General features: G+C 39.5%; 1 protein-coding gene across 1 annotated transcript in view; it reads right to left on the minus strand.

Moving 5' to 3' along the window:
- The window catches only part of nrg3a (neuregulin 3a), a 333642-nt gene extending 314271 nt beyond the window's left edge, over positions 1–19371 (minus strand). Inside the window, exon 1 of the mRNA XM_079362694.1 lies at positions 17039–19371. Within this exon, the coding sequence (XP_079218820.1) occupies positions 17039–17762 (724 nt within the window). The 5' untranslated portion in view covers positions 17763–19371. The remainder of the gene's footprint in view (positions 1–17038) is intronic.
- Positions 19372–19377: the final 6 nt, after the last annotated feature.

Below are 19377 nucleotides of genomic sequence, written 5' to 3' on the forward strand. Positions count from 1 at the left end.
TTGTTTTTGTTCTGTTTTAATTGGTCTGGAAGACAAGTTTTCTTACAGTGACAAGCTAACCCTGAGCAATGAGGAAAGGTTTCCTGACCTGTACAGGTCAGTGGGTCAAGGATCCTACTAAATGACAAAAGTAACAGTGGCATGGGCATCATGCAGCTGTGCAAGACATTTTATAGACGTCTGTATTTCGCGTCAAAGGGTGTCATCAACAACTTTTGTGTGTAAAATAGAGGTCATGTTTTGTAGCATTCCCATTCTGACTTCAAACGGTACAAGACTTTTTTTCTTTTTTATCTTGGATCTGACCTGCTTATCCGTATTTCTCTCAACTTGCATCAGCCAGGAATTAACCTACTATTGTGCTACCTGATTGTAACGTCTGCTGCTCGAAATGTCTATATTCTTATCCGAGATTAAAAAAAAAAAAAAGATATGGCGATAAATATGCACCCTTAATAATCCAATTGGGATATTTTTGTTGATTAAGTTTTTAATATTAACACATATGATCCATACCAATTGATTAATGAATGGAGATATTATAGTATCAAAGCGCAAGAAAGTTACATGCTAAAATAAAGGATTTACCAAATGAACTACAGTAATTTTCAAGTCTTTCAAGCAATTAAAGCAGTTTATACCTAAATACAACAATCCTTATCACACAATCATTCACACATTGATGGTCAAGACTGCTATGCAAAATGGCAATCTAACCATCAGTAATAAACTAATTTCTTACACAAATTCACATAATCTCAACAGAAGGCTGTCACAGTGAAGGAATTCCAACAACAGTGATCAATAGCGCTCAATAGCAGGGTATGCAAAGTATTGTCGCCATGGTTTCCGTATGATCATGAGGTGAGTCCACTTCCAAGTGGTTGTAACGGTTGTCTCGATGCTGTTTGGTGAGTTTGTTTGTACAGCGGTACAGACTGCAGATAACTGGGGATCGAACCAGAAACCTTCCAACTCGACCAGGATCTACTCTGCTACTATGCCAAAGTGGTCATAAAACATAACGATGGTGATTTAATTATTTGTAGTGACATAGAACCTCACATTTTAAGTCTTGTCAAAATGTCTACAGCTGTTTGTTTGATAGAGTGTGAAAAGGTTGAAGGTTAAAGAAAGGTTGAAGGAACAAATGCAACACACCAATAGTTGTTTCACATGTGCACCATTAAGCTATTAAAAAAAAAAGATACAACAAATTGTGAATAAAAATATGCTTTGTCACAAAAATTAACCATCTTATTTCATAATAGATAAAAAAATTAAACCAAATTATAATATATTTAATTCACATTCAAACACACTTTAAAGGCAGGATTGGTCATTTTTGAAAACTATCATGATTTTAAAAGTAGAATTTTCTCAGTGTTCCATCTGCACCCTCCAACAAAATGTCCACATATAGAATGAACGAACATCTGCACAAATGAGTGGGAAGGCTATCACATATGTTCTCTGCTCAACATGACCCTCCAGAACATTTACAGTGTGTGGCCCCTCTTTACTGTGCATTGACATCCACTTAGAGTACAGGCCTATTGTGTCACAGAGTGGAACATTTTCTATAATTGATGTTGTGGTGTTGCTGTAATACTCAATGTACTTTGACATAGATAAAATATATAGGGGATGCATACGCTTGTAGTTGTACTGTAGCGATGCAAGCTGCTAAATGTCACAGCCAGTGCTAATCGGAACAGCATGTAACTGCATGTAGGTCATTTATGGGTTAGTTTAACATTTCTCTCTTGTATATTTCAGCGACTGAACGACAGAGAGAGAGACACTGAGGGGGTTGAGGTGGATAGAAAAAGATACATGAGAAAAGACTACATAAGGTGATGGATGTAACCTGACTGTACTTGGAGAGTCAGAGCATTTCTGTATTCTGAAATATGTCTTTAAAAATATTTTGATCTCCTGACTTCTCTTTGAAAAGGTGTACATTTATTTTTGACCTGCATTCATGTTTTTGTGACTTTTGATGGGTTTGAATCTATCACAGGATGGTATGATGATAGAAAAGTGTAATCACTTTTTCAATTCATCGGGTACAAGGCTGCATTGTAATAACATTTATTACCCTTTGAACTCTTCCCTGGCTGATGATAGGCTAAGCTATCATCAGTCGCAGTCGCTCTTTGATTGGGTGATTGAGAACTGAGGCAGCATATATTGGTTGAACACAGTACATGGTAATGTTTATACCTATTGAAGGTTGGTTAGACGTTGTGTGGTGTTGGTTAACTGTTGTGTGACCAAATAAATATGTGAGTGTGAAACAGTGTGCAGTAGCCTTTATCTGTGTATTCTAAAAAAACAAACATACTTTCTATGACAAAACACTGATCTATCTGTGGACATATAAAAGTACAAAGTGGCCACCAAAGGACAACATGGTTTAATAATTAATCTCAATGAACTATCGCAAATCCTTTCTCCTCACCACAGATGTTTTTTTTGTTTTTTTCTGTATACTTCTACAACTGATTGTGTTCCCCGGTAAATACTGGAGAGTCACAGTAAAAAATTCACGCTAAGAAAATTACACTACCTTACCACTATGTAGGACAGTGAAGTTGCACATTGAGGGGAAAGACGTGCATGAATTCTGTGTCGTCTCACTGCAGACACAGATTTGATTTAGAAGAAGAAAGGTGTAAATATATGACTGTAGATTAGGTTATTGCAGTCAAAATTTGCTCTTTGCTCACTGTTGAGTTTGTTTGTTTTTTTGTTGTTTTTTTATATCTGACAGAATCTGTTGCAGTGTTTTTATTCAGGTAGTCTTTCATTTCTTTTCTCGCAAGGCGGATCCTGCTTGTTGTTTTCAACACAAAGGCTTTTATGGTCTGAGAAAAATATTGAATTGCTGATGGGTGACATCAGAAATATAACAGAGGTATTCCAATAAAAGATTATCAAAGATTGCACATCTCTCTTAATGCTTTTTGAATAAAAAAAAAAAATGCCACTTTTGACCAGTCATGATCAATAACATACTGTATTTCCTTATGCAGAAAACCTTAAGGAAGTGAGGAATTAGATCATCCTCACTTGCCCAATCAGCAGTTCACACCCTGATTAGGATGAGTGACTTGTGCCGAGATAATTATCATCCAATCTAATTGGAGTCGAGTTGACGCTTCACATGTGGTTCATTATTTGAAGTGAGAGGCAGACTCCGTGTCCTTGTGTTCCTTGCTGACAGCTCCTGCCTATCCATCTTTGCTCTGTGTTCCACTCAGGGCGCAGAGCCAGGAGTGTGACACCCCAGCTGTCTCAGAGTGGGAGGGCGAGTGTACGTGTGTGTAGGGGTATATACATGCAAGTGTTTTGCATGTGTTGCACTTAGTGTGCTTGTGATTTGGGAAAGAGAGAGAACAGAAGAAGGAAAGAGAGAGAGAGTAGGAGCGGGCGTTGGACATCAGTCACTGCTGACAAGTTGCGGATGGAGTGTTGACAGCTCATGAGCCTGACGTGTTCATCTCCTCAGGAGTCGAGAATATCTGAACTCGACGCTTCAACAAAATACAAGCAGTTATGCGTCTATATCCAAAGAAAGACAAAAATATTTAGCAAAAGTTTGCAGCCTTGTGCCTTGCATCACTTGAGGCAGTGCACCAAAGACACTTACTGAATAACCAACATCCAATCCATGCACAGAGGTGCACAAAACAGGCTAAACAGACGCAAACCTGTAAAGCAAATTATAGACATCTATCACTTGTGACTTGTGAGCTTTATTCCATGTCAAGAGCATACTCAGTACCTGCTAATTATAGATATTAAAGAGAAGGAGGAAGCCTGGAAATGTGTTTTTTTTTTTCTGTTCCTTTTAGACTTGCCTTGACACATTTCATATCAGGAATTGCAATTAAATGATTATGCTTTGCAAGATTTGCTTCTGGAAGTTGAATGTGGTGCATCTACATTTGGGCCAGAGTCTAATGTTGCATTGATATTTCCCCTTGTTGTTCCGTTTAAATCATTAAAAAAAAAAAAAAAAAACAGAATTGGGGTTCAATGTTGTTCTTGTTTTTTGATTCCAATGCAGAGACTCTGAGGATGTGTTTTGCTGTCAGTACATACAGAGTGTACAACAACAGACTGGGAGGACTAGTGCTTGTGTGACCTTAACAAGCTAACTCAATAATGGCTTGAGTAGAAAACACTTGAGTAGGACCATGATCCATTTCTTAAGCAGCAGATCTGCTATGTGCAACAGAAAAACACTGCTGTATAAGAACACATTGATGATTACAATAACTATTAACGATCAACATACAGTAATTGGTAAATGAATTGAAAAATGAAAAAAAATGTTACTAATAAACCACTTTTAGCCAGCTGCTCTGGTACAATAAAAAAAATGAAGCATGCAGATCAGAGATCAGATGTTTCTTTATTTTTTATTTTTTTCCCAGCATGAATGGCCATCTGGTATTACAAATAAAAACCCTTATCTGACAGTGTGGTTTCAACAGGGTTAGGTAAGGTCACTTTTGTGTGTCACAGATGCACCCGGTGATATTAATCCTGTCTGGATCTACCATGTCCGACTTCACCAACGCAGTGCAAATGATTGAGAAATGACGGCTTTTAGTCAGGGCAGCAGATAATATGTTTCATAATTTTAATAGCATTTATTGTTATTATAAAATATTATAGTTTCCGTTTTTTTATAGTCTCTCTGCTTTTATTATATTAATTTTGTTATTAGGTTTAATCTAGGCTAAACCTCAAAAAAGGGTACCATATGCAGCTCATGCTGTTGCATAGTTAAACCAATGTGGGTATGCTAACTAGTTACCGTGACAAGCAGCAGATTTTTAACCCTGATCCTAAGTGCCACTGCTGCTGCTAGCAATTTAGCAGCTAACGAGCAAACCATATTGTATGCTTCTGCCCTCGCAACCTCGCATACAGCTGACACCGATAACCCTCCTGAGCCCATTTCTATAAACAGCATCAGAACCACACCATCCATCACCAGCCAACAAATCAACTCCAGCTGGGTGTAATGTAAATGTAAATGAACTGAGTGGGCAGAGAGGGGAAGATGGAGGGCGAGTGAAGGGAGTTACTGTTACTAGATGGATGACAAAGGCTGGTTGCCATTTTTTTTTTTTTTCTTCATCCATTTTACCTCATTGAAATGTTTCCTCAGCCTTTTCTGCTTCTGCCCCCACAATGCATTTCCGTTCTCCCTTCATTCTGTTTTGGCTTCCCCCTCTTACTAACATGTTTGTCTCTCACAACCCTTACCTCTCTTTCTTTCTGCTCATCCTCTTGCTCGACCTGTAGCATGGTCTTATAATCTTTTTTTTCTTTTCATTTTACTTAAATCTCCCTTTGTCTGACAAATTTCTGAGTCACACAGCCTAAAGAAAGAGGACAACCCAAGTTCACCTGTCAGTGTCTTTCCAAAACAAATATGCAAAGAGACAGTCCATCAGTAGGTAAAGGTGGTCACCAGTCTTTCTGAGTCTGCTGTCAGGAAGGTCGGAGGTAAAGAAGAAAAAAAAAAGGAAGAAAGGAAACAAGTGAGACTGAAAAAAAGATACCAGAACAGAAAGGAGGGTTTGGATGAAAGAAAATAAAATTTGAACACTGAACATTTAACAAAACATTTAATAAATGTGCAAGAAAATGACAGAAAATCTAGGTCCAGCTTTTGTAAATTATAGATCAAGATTATTAATCATTTTTCCTTCAGAATTAAAAATTAGGAATTTAACTATGTGCTCAAATGAATCAAAACGTGAACAAACAATAATGATGATTTCATTTTTTTCACAACCCCCAACATGAAAACAGGAGGGGGGATTAAAAACAGAAAATAGGACATGAGGGAGAAAGCATGACTGCAAGATGTAACTCCATCCAAATCTACTGATACCAACAAACACACACACACACACACACACAACACAAAAACACATGCTCCATGCCAGGCTCCAAAACAGAAATGATGTAACCATCTGCCCCTAAGACAGAGCAGAGAGGACCACCGTCTAGCACATGACACTGAGCTAATGCTTCTCGGTGTGTCCCTGTGTGTGTGAGATTGGGGGTGCGTTTTCCATCAAGGTGAAAGTGACCTTTTGGAAGGCTTCCAGTTTCCTCTGGAAACCTCCCGTGTGCTAACTTAATACACATTGTGTGGTTGAGCCACTCTGATATCTTGAAAAATATAGCTTCTTCTTTAGGATCACATCGTTGAGGCTCCCATTTGCAGCGACTTAGCATAATAAGATACAGTGCAACAGCAGAGTCCAAAAAACAAACACAAGCACATGACATTTTCTCACTAAGCTCTATAACTTGAATCCACACTCACTGTAGGGTTCCCAAAATAAAAACCTCTTTGCTGACACTAAAGTCAAGCATCTTCACTGTCTTCTCTGTGCGTCTGTGTTTTATTTCCTCCAGCATTGTCAGCTCCAAGGTCTCCATCGAAAAAAAGCCAGCTTCACGCAGCCTCCCAGAGAGAAGCTGGAAACAACTTTGAAGCTAAAAATAACCGCAGCAAAATGCAGCGAGCCTGGGATAATCAGAGCCCACGCCCATATGCAGGCCCGGTGCTCACAAGGCTGCCTGCTAAACTGCTGAGTGGCAAAAGACCGCGATCACAAACACACCAGGATCAATATCTCTTACAGGGCAGAGGATGGCTGAGGTGGCACAAAAAATGTGCATGAAAAATGTGCCACCAGACACTGACACACCCATATACAAAGAATCATTATCTATTAGTAACCAAGAGGGAGGATCTCTTGCTGTTATTGATTTCAAAATTAATGGGCAGGAAAACGGATTTATTAGATCAGCTTGAGCTGCTCTTAAGTCAGCACCTCATTTCGAAAAGATCATTAATACAAACAGTATTGTTTCAGTGGCTGAATGGTCAGTGGCTGAACAGTTTTGGATTATTTTCTAAGCATTGCAGTTCTACAGATTTTTGACATACCAGCCTTAGTTTTGAGGGCAGTTATTCTTCAGAAAAAGTATTTGCATTATGTAAAAGCTTCTCCAATGTTGTTATTTCAGTATACTTTTCTTTTATCAGCTTCAAATGGAATTATTACAAAAGATACCAACATATTTCTATGAAATTCTGTATGTAATAGTCTGAGGTATTAATGCATCAGTTGTGCTTTAAGACCTAGCAATGTTGTGATTGGCTTCCACTAGGACTTGAAAGATTATCAGTGTTGGAAAGACACGTGTAGAAAGTCAACTTTTAAGTGAACACATTTGGTTTCAAGCCAGTTTGTTGAAGGCCAAAAATTCAAAGCTAAATGACTGTACCTTGCTTACCAAGCTTTCCATCCACAGAACCCTCTTGTCTTAATCTGGCTCAATAATTAATATGAACATTACAAAGAAGAAGATTCAGAGCAGAAGTACTGAAACCAATGGATAGGTATTTTTTTATTGCATTTTTGCATTTTCTATTAAGAGGAAATCATTCTCAGTTTTTAGCCCTCCGTCTGTTGCAATGCTAACATAGTAGCATGTTAATTAGAATTTTTTTTCCCCTCAGTGGCTGATTTCAAAGTCAGTCTGGAAAAACACTGTTATGGGTATCGTTAAACTGGACTCACTAAAGCCACCAAAAACACAGGTGTCACCAAATAAAAGGTAATGGACATAACAATCACACCGTAAATCAAGTACTGCAAACTTATATTGTTGTCATAAAAAAGGGAAGCTTTAAATCTTAACATGTGACCTTGAAGTGTGGTACTGGCTACAGTGGACCATATTACGACTGATAAATTAATTTGTGTCTGGCGCTGTTTTGGTTTTCTGACTACTCAAAGTGCTTTTTAAATTGCATGTAACATTCACTTATTTACATACTGTTGGAAGAGACTGCTATGTGAGGTGCCCAGCATTACCCATTCATACACTTTCACACAACACTGAAGCAGATTGAACCCGAACTTCCTGTTGATGGACAACCTTTTTTACCACTGACCCGCAGCGGCCCCAATTACAACCAATTTAGTGTTTTTACATTAGCTAACCCAAAGTTAATAGAAATCTCATCCTGAAAAACATCTGTGAGAGGAAAATGCCAACGTCCAAGGTTTTAGCATTTTATGGAAACTAACATTCTCTCAATTCTTTAGTTAAAGCACTCGTTTAGCTTTACGCCAGTGCAAAAGATACATTTTACCTGTTCTAAGGAGATTCAAAGGAAACCGCTGCAATCACTGAACAGAAGGTGATCATTTCACTTTATCTGTTATATATTGATGAAAATGCAAATGATCTCTTCGCTGGGAAAGATGACTAACTTTTGAGAGCTCCCTTGTTTACAACCCCTCTTAACAGCACTCCACCTGGTCCAGGCAGCATTAGCAGCAGGAGTACCGGTAATATGAATCAGACACGCTGACCTTGAGGACTGGCATGGAGAGACATGAGAAGAGAAAGCGAGAGAGAGAGGAGAGTAAGAGGGGCGAGCGGGGCTGAGGGGGAAGAAATTCAATCACAGCTCAGCCATTGAATGAAATCACATCCGACTAGAACTGGTTCAGGCTTGAATTGTTGGGCTATCTGCTAGCTCCGTGTACACTGAGGTTAAATAATCACTGTCTAAGCATTTTATCTTTGCTAATAGCATTGTTTACTGCCAGGTGCCAGCAGCATAATGAGCAGAAAGCAGAGGGAGAGGCTTTTCTACAGACCAATGCTTCACTGGAGAATGTTAGACGCTTGAAGCATACTACTGGGAGAGGTCAAACTGTGTCACTTAACATGATGTGGATGATTCAGTTGACAAATGTTGCATGCTTTAAAAAAAACATTTGTCTCTTACAAGGAAAACTAGGGTACTGAAAAATAATGAACATGTAAAAATGATGAATGCACAAGTATAATGAATTTTACATTTGCAAGTTATGACCAGAGAAATTTGTGATGTATTTTTTGCGTCCCAGCACTGTAATGTTAGGTTCCTGCCTTTGAAGGTTTATTCAATCGTGTGATATTTAAGTGTAATTCAGTCTCTCAAGCTTTATTGGGCGATTCCAGTAATTGGCGGATCGGCCCATCCCCAACTTAGAGACTCCTCGTCTACAAGGTTCTTCCTACATGGACGATACCTTGAGTGTTTACTTTTTGGTTCAGTACCTCAAAATGTAAGTCAACTGTTTGGGAAATTTTCGAAGTGAATCTTTTCTGTTCTACCACAGTCTGGTTTGTGTCTGTTTTCATTGGCTTTCTTAAACTAAATGTGGTAAAGCGAGAGAGGATACTGGTCTTGTTTACGTTGAATAATATGACTTTCACAATACAGCTAATTGCTTGAAAGAGAGAAAAGGGTTTTCAAAGAAAGACACTTTGCATGCCACTGAAACCTCAACATGGTTGTTATAGTGCGCCAAGCTTCTTTGGTCTTTGCATAATGCAGAGTCATAATTTCCAAGGCAACACAAAGTCGCTTGGCAGAAAAAAAAAGCGTTTGAAAAAACTTTTTTTTTTTCCTGTTCCTTCTGTGGTCAGTCGCTCAATTGGAGTATCCTTCCTCATTTATCAAGATTGATTTGTCACGGCCCACACTCCTACCTCCGATAAAACTACAGAAAGGCAAGCTGCAACGCTAGCTGCTGGCTATGGTTAAACTCACAACAGTCTGATATTTATTTGCTTACTTGTGTTAAACGGTTTGCTGCTGTAGACCAGCCAACAGATCTAATAAGAGGGAAAGCCAGAGGTGGCCTGAGAGAGGGAGGGGGTCCAGAATATTGCATTATTATTTAATAACCAGAAAAAAATCAATACATGCTTCTTATACAGCATGCTCTCTGATGTGTTTTATAAGATTTGGAAAAAAATAAGATGGTGTTTGACTTGATTTACATCCTGAGTTATACAATCTTTCTGAGTTAAAATGAGATGTTTATAGATTAGTTGCTACTACTGAAACTGTATAACTAATAATATAAATGACAGACAGACGGACACTTTATTGATCCCTAGCTGGGAAATTATTGAAAGATGTACTAAGCTTGAAAGTCAGTATTATTCCAGGATTTATTCATTTAATAAAGCATTCCCATGCTTGTGTGTCCAGTCATGCTTGTAAACATTGCTTTCACGTATAACCTCTGCTGCCCTATTGTTAAGCTGCTCAGTGCTGTGAGCTTGTTTAAACATCTGCCCTTCCTCTGAACAGTCTCGACATCAAGCAAAAGAAGTCTTTGTCATTTCAACAAAAAGCCTAACTCCAAATATACCATCAGCAGTCAGAAGCAAACTCCCTCAGGTAGCTGCCTCCCCCGGAGAGGGAACACAGGTCAGGCGAATCCCTGAGAAAAAGGAATTACCTTCTCTTACTGTTTTACAGCTGCTTCTTTCCCTGCCACTGGTTCCAATAAAATTGAGCAGGCCTCATCTAATCAAGGAGGCTTAAAGCTGGATTCATTATTAAAAGCTCCTCTGAAGTTATCAGCGGCATTTAACCACTTTGTACTTCATCATCATGTGGACCAGGCAGAGAGATGTGCTCAGGAGGGGAGGCAGGAAGAGAAAAAAAAGGGGGGGAGAGAACATCTCAGAAAAACAACACCTTTCAGCTTCTCAGATACAATCTTACCCAGCGTGAGTGGTAGAGACAACCATGATCACCTTCATTCACAAAAGTATACATGTACAGGGGATATCTCAGCGTGGGATAATCTGTCAAAGGGCCATCTTCAATTATTTATAGCCTCCTCTACATATTGAACATGTTTCTCTTTCGCGTCATTAATATTTCATCACTTTCCCCTCTGCAAGACGTTTCATCAGAATGAATCAAAGTGGCGTTAAGCTTTATTCTTACAGCCTCACTGCCAAATTAAAAATGTAATCAGGGTAGCGACAGGCTTTTGATGCATTAGTAGTTTGTGGTCAGGCACAGGGGCCTCAACATCTGGATCTGAAATAAACCAAGTATAGATCGTGAATTACAAAATAGGCCTGGATCTTGGTTATGAGTTGTCTTGGCACCGAAAAGATGCATGGGAATAAAGACATTTTGATCACAAAATCTTTTAGATGGCTGTGCATTACAGGCCAGGATCTATTTGGATTCCATTCAAGGAGCCTCTAACTGCAAGTCATTGTTTATTACAGGATTTTAGAAGTCATCAGAAGTTGGAAGTTATGTGGAAAAATGTGAAGCCACAGAAAACGAGAAAAACAACAAGTTATTTTTGTAACCTCTTAGAAGGACATAGGATTTCAAACACTTGTAGAGAATTTTGCAACATTGAAAATTAGTACATACAAGAAATATAATACAAGACAGGGCTTTGGGATTAGATTGTACCTATAATTATTTTCAGTGCTTTCGAAGTGAGAAAAAAAAAACAATCCTGGGGTTCTCTGGCCTCTAAACATTGTCCTTCCAAAGTTTTAAAAAGACATTACATGAATGATAAAACTCAGAGGCACGATGGTGTAACTCGGTTATCTGTAATGTTTTAAGATATTTCATTCAGAAGAAAAACACTCTACACAGAATGGTGTGAAAATGATCTCAATCTGGCAAATAATAGACACACAAAGACACTAACCTTGCCACATTAGATCAAATTAATTATGATGTCAGCTCCCTTTATTTCTTCTTGCTTCTATTTTGTATGAAACATGATGAATATAAGAGTAGTGCCACAGTGAATATATATGCACAATTTATAGTCATCTTTACTTCCCCAGAATGCTGTTCTTTAGACATATTTAACTGTTTGAGCAGCAATCAGACTTCAGAGTTCACTCCTCACTCACATCTAAGGTCACAGCTATGGGTAACAATCAGTGAACATGGGAAGATGTACATGAACATATGCTGCTGAAGCGTGCACAGTCTCTCTCTCACACACACAGCAATGCATAGATAGAAAAAAAACCCCAAAGGGCCAAGTTACTAAGCAGCTCACAGAGAACTAATCCAAGTGCTAAGGTTGTGAGCTCTAAAATCTTGTTTGAAACCTAAAATCTGGTTTTAAACCTAAAATCTCTCCCTATGAGATGATTAGTGCAACACCAACAGGAATGCTGATGCTCTCTCTGCTGGCCAGCGTTGATCAAAGTCAATTTTTGATTCATTTTACTTTATGAGAAAAGGGCTTCCCTGCCTTAGTTTCAAGAACACTAGCTGAAAAAATTTTGATAAATTATTATTCCAGATGCTAAATGTTCCATTAGGACCAATTTTATCCTCAATCATCTTTGTTTTCTGTAGATTTTCAGCAAAATATTCATCATAAAGACAAATCTGCTAAGTTAAGGCCAAAGCAAAGATCAGTTTTTACCCCATCTGAAAGTAATCCAACACTTGTTTTGCTTGGAAGTACATGTTTAGACAACCAGAATATTACTTTTGTAGTCAGTGTACGCCCCTGTGGATACATTTCTCGTTTGATATTCTGAATGCATTTTGACTTCCCTACAAGTAATCCATAGTGAAGTTTAGTGAATGTGCATGACTCAGCATGAAATGCCATAAACATCGAGAAAGGATTCAACTTCCCTGCGGTACACTGATGCGATAAAAGGAGCAATAAGCACCACTTTTTGTGTGCAGTTGTCACATCAGTGTTGTTAATATATGCGTAAACCATTTCCTCGGGCCTTTAAACGCACCCTTGAGGGTTCCCTGAAATCCAGCTCCGGGATAAACGCTCCCTTAGATATGTCTCCTTAGCATCAATGAATGAACAAAAAACAGAGCATCTATCAAAACAGTCCCTCAGCAGTCAGCCTGCTTTTAGGCACAAGTGAAGTATGTGTGACTGATAGGTGGGTTGATGTAATTCTGATTCTTCCACAGTCATGGAGATGTTGCTGTTAATCTGGATTTAGGTTTCAAGGCCATGATCCGACTGAAACGTGGTCCTGCTGAGTAGCTCAGCGTGGAGACAAAGACCTCGCCTTTGCACAAGGAAATATTCTGAAGCTTTGACCTGCCAATCATGGTGTTATCTACAATCACAGAGAGCGCGATCTTTCAACAAAAACAGTCAGAGTATCTTATTCTGCAACGGATCGTTCCGAAAAATGTAGTCATCACTAAGTTAGCATCTCATCTGGAGGTTTTTTTCAAAGACTGAAAATTCCCTTTTTTATGACTCAACAGCATGCTGATGCCCTATTTTAATAACTTTTAATTTTTAATTCCCTGCTTATGCTTGCAACAAAATAAAAAATGATGCGTCATCCATCTGTTCCTCTGTGGTGCGTAATATATCCTATGCAGCATTTTAATAAGAAGTAAAAGTTATAAACTATCACACGTCTGAGCATTGAGACTGAAACATTTCCATGCTTGTCCTATATTACTTTTAATTCCCGAAATAAACTGCATTAATGCTTAAAATGTCTATTTATGAGAGGGTTAATAGACAAGGGCATATGTTCCATTTCCAGTTGGCTGGATTCAAGTGGTATTAACGCTGAGGCATCACCTGACATTGTGGCCTGTGGTGCGTAGGTCATCTTCTTCCCCATAATGCTATCAGCTCTCCCAGGTCTCTGCTTCTACTGGCTGCGTATGACAAGGGGATAGCTTTAGATTTTGTAAGGTCCAGAAGATTAAGATATGTCAATCATCCCTTCAATGTGACATTTGCCGAGAAGATATCGCTATTATGTCTTAGTGGAGTATTCGGAACTTGACTTTTTGACGGCTAGACAAGCTCACCAAATGTCACCAAAACTATACGGAACACGGGGGAAAAAGTGCCATTCAAGTTCTGTTCTGATATTAAAAGACAACTAGCAACCCTTTCAACAAGCTATATTATGGTGGCCTGCAGTAGATAAACTTCAGCGATCCATTAACTGGAACTCCAAACAAGTTAGACATTCCTCAAAATGTGCTAATGTCATGCTAATGCTAAAGATTATTCTCTGTTACAGAGCACTTAATGCACATGGAAGTTTGATGACATCTGCTACAATAGCATGTTGTTTTGCTCCCTGCTGAGAATTGCGCCCATTATCCATTTCTTCCCCATAGCAACAGAGGGTTGAGGTTCATTGGTCTCATTGTTTTACAGCCATTTAGGTTTCAAGGAACAATGCTTCAGTCATGGAAGCTAAAAAGCATTCAAATCAATGTATCTGTTATTTTTTAAAATAGTGACGCAATTGGTAAATATAATGTTGAAATGGGATTTAAAGACAAAAAAAGCAAACACCCCAGAGAACACCATCACCTAAATCACTGTGTCACTATTTTATAACACACAGAGACGGAGGAAGCAACAATGAGAGTACACAGATGTTGTACTACACTTCAAATTAATTGAATTTATCTGTTTCTGAGCACAAGCCGACACTAGCAATTCAGTAATACCATAAAACACATTCACACGTAATGGATAGTTAATGTGAAAATGATGGCCTTTGGAAATCAAAGCAGTATGTGGGTGGTAGAATAGAAGGGGTGGGAGGGTGAAGGGTGTTCAGGATTATCCAACCAGTCGGTGATTCAGTGGGGGCAGAACTTTCTCAGGCGAGCCGGAAAAAAGGGGGTGACATTTTCCCTTGGATATCTATCACCGAGACTTAATGGTTTTCATGAGCACTTGCTAGAGAAATGACATTCTTTTTTAAAATGGTTAATTAATAAATGAAAGGATAATGATGAATGGCCCTCATTTTTCCTCTTGGAAACAAAGTGGTACACAATCTTCTTCCAACACGTTTCTAATTATCAGCGGGAACACTCCCCAGCTCGGGTGTAATCTTTTTTTCTTTTTTTTTTTCATTATCATGGATACAAAAGAGGCAGCTGCACCTTTGCATGAAAGTTGAGATATGCTACAGCAGGAGGAAAAGGGTGTTCATCAATTATTTACTTTATTGCACCCATCATGTTATTATCAATAATTCAATACATGGCTGCCATCGTTTTAATCACAGATTAGAACACGGAATATGTAGAAGGATTCTAACAATACTCAAGCTTAAATGCCTTTACATGGCAATTTAGGTCAATGCAGAATTCATAACATACAACAAATTAGATCAGACATTTAGTACAATATGGTGCTGCATTATGTAAATGTAATGTTACATGAAAGTGCATGAATAGAAGGCATGTCCTGTATCGCTTCTTTTTTTTTTGTTGCCTGCTGCATTTTGAACTTTTTTTTTTCCTTGGAAAATGGAAAATGGAACAGCACAAGGTTATACTATACAACCAACTCCAGGCAATCTTTAACTGTCTGCACAGACCAATGCCAGGACCAGAGACACCCACATCACAGGAAGAGAGTAGTCCAGTAGATAATGGGACACCATTTTGAGAACAGTGAGATTTATCATGGAGGAAGCTGTGCATGTGTATGCCACTGATCATTGCAAGGAAATCCCTGTGGCACCGATCAATAGCATGTGTGCATAGGATGATTGGAGTCAAGGACAGAGAAAACAGAAGCAGACAAATCAGCATCCATTAAAAAAGACTTAGTTCACAGCTCTTTGCAGGTCCACTTTACACTTCACTAGAACTAGCGCGGTACATCAAACCTGCACCAGAGGTGTTTATGTTGTTTATGTCAGTAAAGTCTTTAAGGCACTACCCCTTTTCGTCTAGTGGCAGTATTTTTCAGTATTTTATTTTAAATATAATATGAACAATTAGCAATTATTTATGAATGAATGTACCTTTCTGGCCAATTTCTTCTCTATGATTTGCAATTGTGTTTGTTTAACTGAAACTCTTGTTGATATTTTTCAGTGCATTTTCATTTTAAGTTAATGATAAAAGCTTTCTTCCACATACAAAAAAAACATCTGCGTGCTATCTTCCTGAAATGATGTGAGAGTGCGTGCCAGAAAAATGCACCTGGGTGAACAGAAAGTTAACTTGATTCTGTTAATTGTGAGAAAGGTGTTTGGGCTTTTGTCAAGCTTTGGGTAATAAACCTGTTTGTCAAAATTTCACTTCACACTCTCAGGGCTTTCATGAGAATGTCAATTGTCAAAGGTTATGAGGATCTTTTACTTAAAAGATAAGTAAAATGTCCTGATGAGGTTCACTGGGGGCAAAGAGTTACGACTTAGCTACTGTATATATACCATGTAGCATAAACCACAGACCATAAATTCAAGGCTAAGTACAATGTGCAGGAGAATTTAAAACAAGGACATTTTACATAGATCCCTCCAGCACCCATGCAGGCAAACCTCGACTCGAAATGTCAGGTTCAGTTTGAAACATTTAATGTGCATTTAAACTGCAGCAAGTGTGCTATTAAAAGGGGCTACTGCCAAAGAACTAGAAACACCTACATTACAAATGATATAGGTTTTATATATACATTCCTTATGTGCAAGTGGTGTCTTAACTTGATGTAATTGTTCTTCATCAAAGATGTAACATTAATGAAGAATTTACAATGCACCAATCACATACCAGTAATATGCATTGCTTACATTTTGTACCAATCGTGGCCTCTTATCTGTAATTCATGCAAAAAAAACTGCCTTACTTAATTAGTCAACAAACATCATGAAAAAAATTCATTCAACATTTGTTAACATCACTGAAAGCCCACAACTGCCAGCTGTGCCCCCTCCATGAAATAGTGCACAGAAAGGTAGCGACCAAAAGTAGAAATATCAATCATTGAATATTGAATAGTTCAGATTACCTTACTGTAACAATCAGTGCTATTGATTACTCTTTTACTATCCCTTAGTCAACACGAGTGCCAAATGCACATTCTTCAGGGGTTGTCATTAAAAGTGATATCAGTATAAGAAATACTTAGATGTTCAAATATCAGCCATGGCGATAAAGAAGTAACCAATATTGAATCCTGTGACACACTTTAGCCATCGAAAAGAAAAAACTCTTTTCAAGCAATGTAGCTCATACATACCAAAAAAAAACCTTAAATAATTTCAAAGAACAAAGAAATATGTTCCGCATTGATTTCAAACCAGTACACAAAATGCTGCATGTACGAGAATAGGTGGCGAGCCTTTGCTCAGATTAGTGACTCACGTGTTTTGCGGTGGGTGTGCGTACGCGTGGAAAGCGTAGTAGAGACTGTCTCAGTTGTAGTATGCTCCGGGGTCCACATCTGTGTTGAGTCATGGAGTACAGTAGGATTCGACGGTGAGGGACTAGATGTTGCCACTCCAATTATGAAGGTTGTTCTTGGAGCTGCAGTGGTCGTAGTAAAACTTGAAGGTCCACGTCCGTTACGATTTCCAGGATTCCGAGGGGTTACTTGGCTACCCGAGGCGCCACCTCCTCTTGGGTTTATTGTAGTGGTGGAAGTTGTGAAGCGAGTTCTACCTTTGGCAGCAGTGACAGTTCTAGGTGTAGGGTTCCCACCATCCACTGTAGGAGTATTTGTGGTGGTGGTAGTATCCGGAGTTTTGGGAATCCCACTTGGTTTAGAGAGGAAGATAGGATCCTGGCCTATTCGATTAGCATCCACAAGGTCTGTTGGCACGTAATCCCGAACTGTACCGACGACAATCCATTTCAGCAACATCAGGCTCAACCCAAGACCAATAAAACCAATAAGTAAGGGGACCACACACAGCCATGTCTGTTGGCGAGGCCAAACTGCACAGCGAAGGGGGCCTTGACCCTGGGCTTGGCCTTCACCGCGGCCTCCAGAAGCCCCTGAACCCTCAGGTTCCTCCAGGATCACAGCCCCGGAAACAGCTGCCCCAGAACACTCGCTCATTCTTCCCTGCCGTCCTTTATGGCTCATTGAGGGTTAACCCTGTGATAGGCATCGATAGCAAATGGCGGAAAGGTTCCAAACAATGCCGGACATTGAAAAGAGAGGCAGAGTATAGATGAAGAAAAAGATTCAAAAAGGACCCTGCAGTAATCTCCCTCTTTCTCTCTCTCTCTCAATGGCACATACACAAATAGGTAATCCAAGAAAAGAGAGAAGGGGAGGGGTGCAAGAAGTGCATGCAGACACACAGTCACAAACACACAAGCACACACTCTCACACTCAGAGACACCCAGTGAGAAATGGAAGAGCCGGCGTAGACGGATAATCAGCCGATTAGTCCGCGTTTAATCTTGCCCAACTCTTGATGTCCAACTGTAAACTTTAAGAACGTTCAACGCAGGGTAAGCCAGAGGACAAGAAGAAGTTATGCTTCCAACAGCACGAAAAAAGGGACAAAGAGAGAAACAGAAGGAAGATGAGTGGGAACAGCTTTACATCTGTGCATGTGAGAGATCCGTAACATCAGTGTTCGGATGCAACTGCAGCAAAAATCCAGTGCTATTTCTACTTAACGTGCATGTATGCTCCCTTTACGATGGGACAGAATCGTCTATCAGGGAAGTGAAACTTGAGGGGTGGGTCTTGTTGCTACCCCACCCTGTGCCAAGCCAAAAAAAAAAAAAAAGAAGAAGAAGAAAGATGTTCCCCGAAGCAGCCTTCAGAACAGCGTCGCTCAGATCCCAAAATCCATCTCTCTCACAAGTGAAAAAGCCCGATTTTCCGTTTACACGTCTGTCAGACACTCTCCTTGAATTATCTGCTTTCTGTGTTGCCCATTGCTTTCCAATCAGGCTCCTCTTTTTGAATGTTTGTCATTTATTACTCTTTCGATCCGACGCACTCTTGTTTTTTTTATGCCTGCTCTAAATTCCAGCAAAGCTAAAAATAAATCCGTAGAATCCAATTAATTATCCAAATCCATTCAAAAAGCTGCACTTTGGGAGAGGAAGAGGGGGAGAAAAAGAATGAGGGGTGTTGTCGCGCAGTGGTATCACAGGGCGGATAAATCTGCAACTGCGACGCGTGATCCCGCTACTTCTCCAGCCGGCTGTGGATCAGATTTCCCCAAGCTGTCCGCTCAGCGCCCTGCTGTCTCAGTGTACTGTCCGTAAATACTGCAGCAAGCACTCAAAAAGCCTCTTCTCATCTGTTTGCAGGGAACATTCCGCCACAGAGGAATCAAATGAGAAGAGAAAGGAGATTAGAAGCAGTGGGTGGATGAAAACAATGAAATGCAATGAGGAATAAGCGAGAGATAAGACGGAAAAACACAACCAGGAGGACGTTTAAAAATATCCCAATGATTCTTTCTCTCTTCTCTCTTTCTGAGTGATGGTTTTTCCTCGGTCTCTGAAAGCCTGCTCTCTTTCCAGTCAGCCTGTGATTTGTTGGTTGGGTTGCTGGGATCCTCTGCTCGTCTTTCCCTCCAGGATGCTTTCTTGGAGATGATTAGAAATGTGCACCCTCGCGCTGGGACGGCAACTTGCAACCGCAAGCAGCAAAAGCTCCCTTAACCCCTGTAGGGGTGCCACATCCGACGACACAGCTGTCTTTACCTGTGGCAATTGTGATGCAGACGCA

The sequence above is a fragment of the Symphodus melops genome (genome assembly GCF_947650265.1).
Source record: "Symphodus melops genome assembly, chromosome: 15".
NCBI classification, from domain to species: domain Eukaryota; kingdom Metazoa; phylum Chordata; class Actinopteri; order Labriformes; family Labridae; genus Symphodus; species Symphodus melops.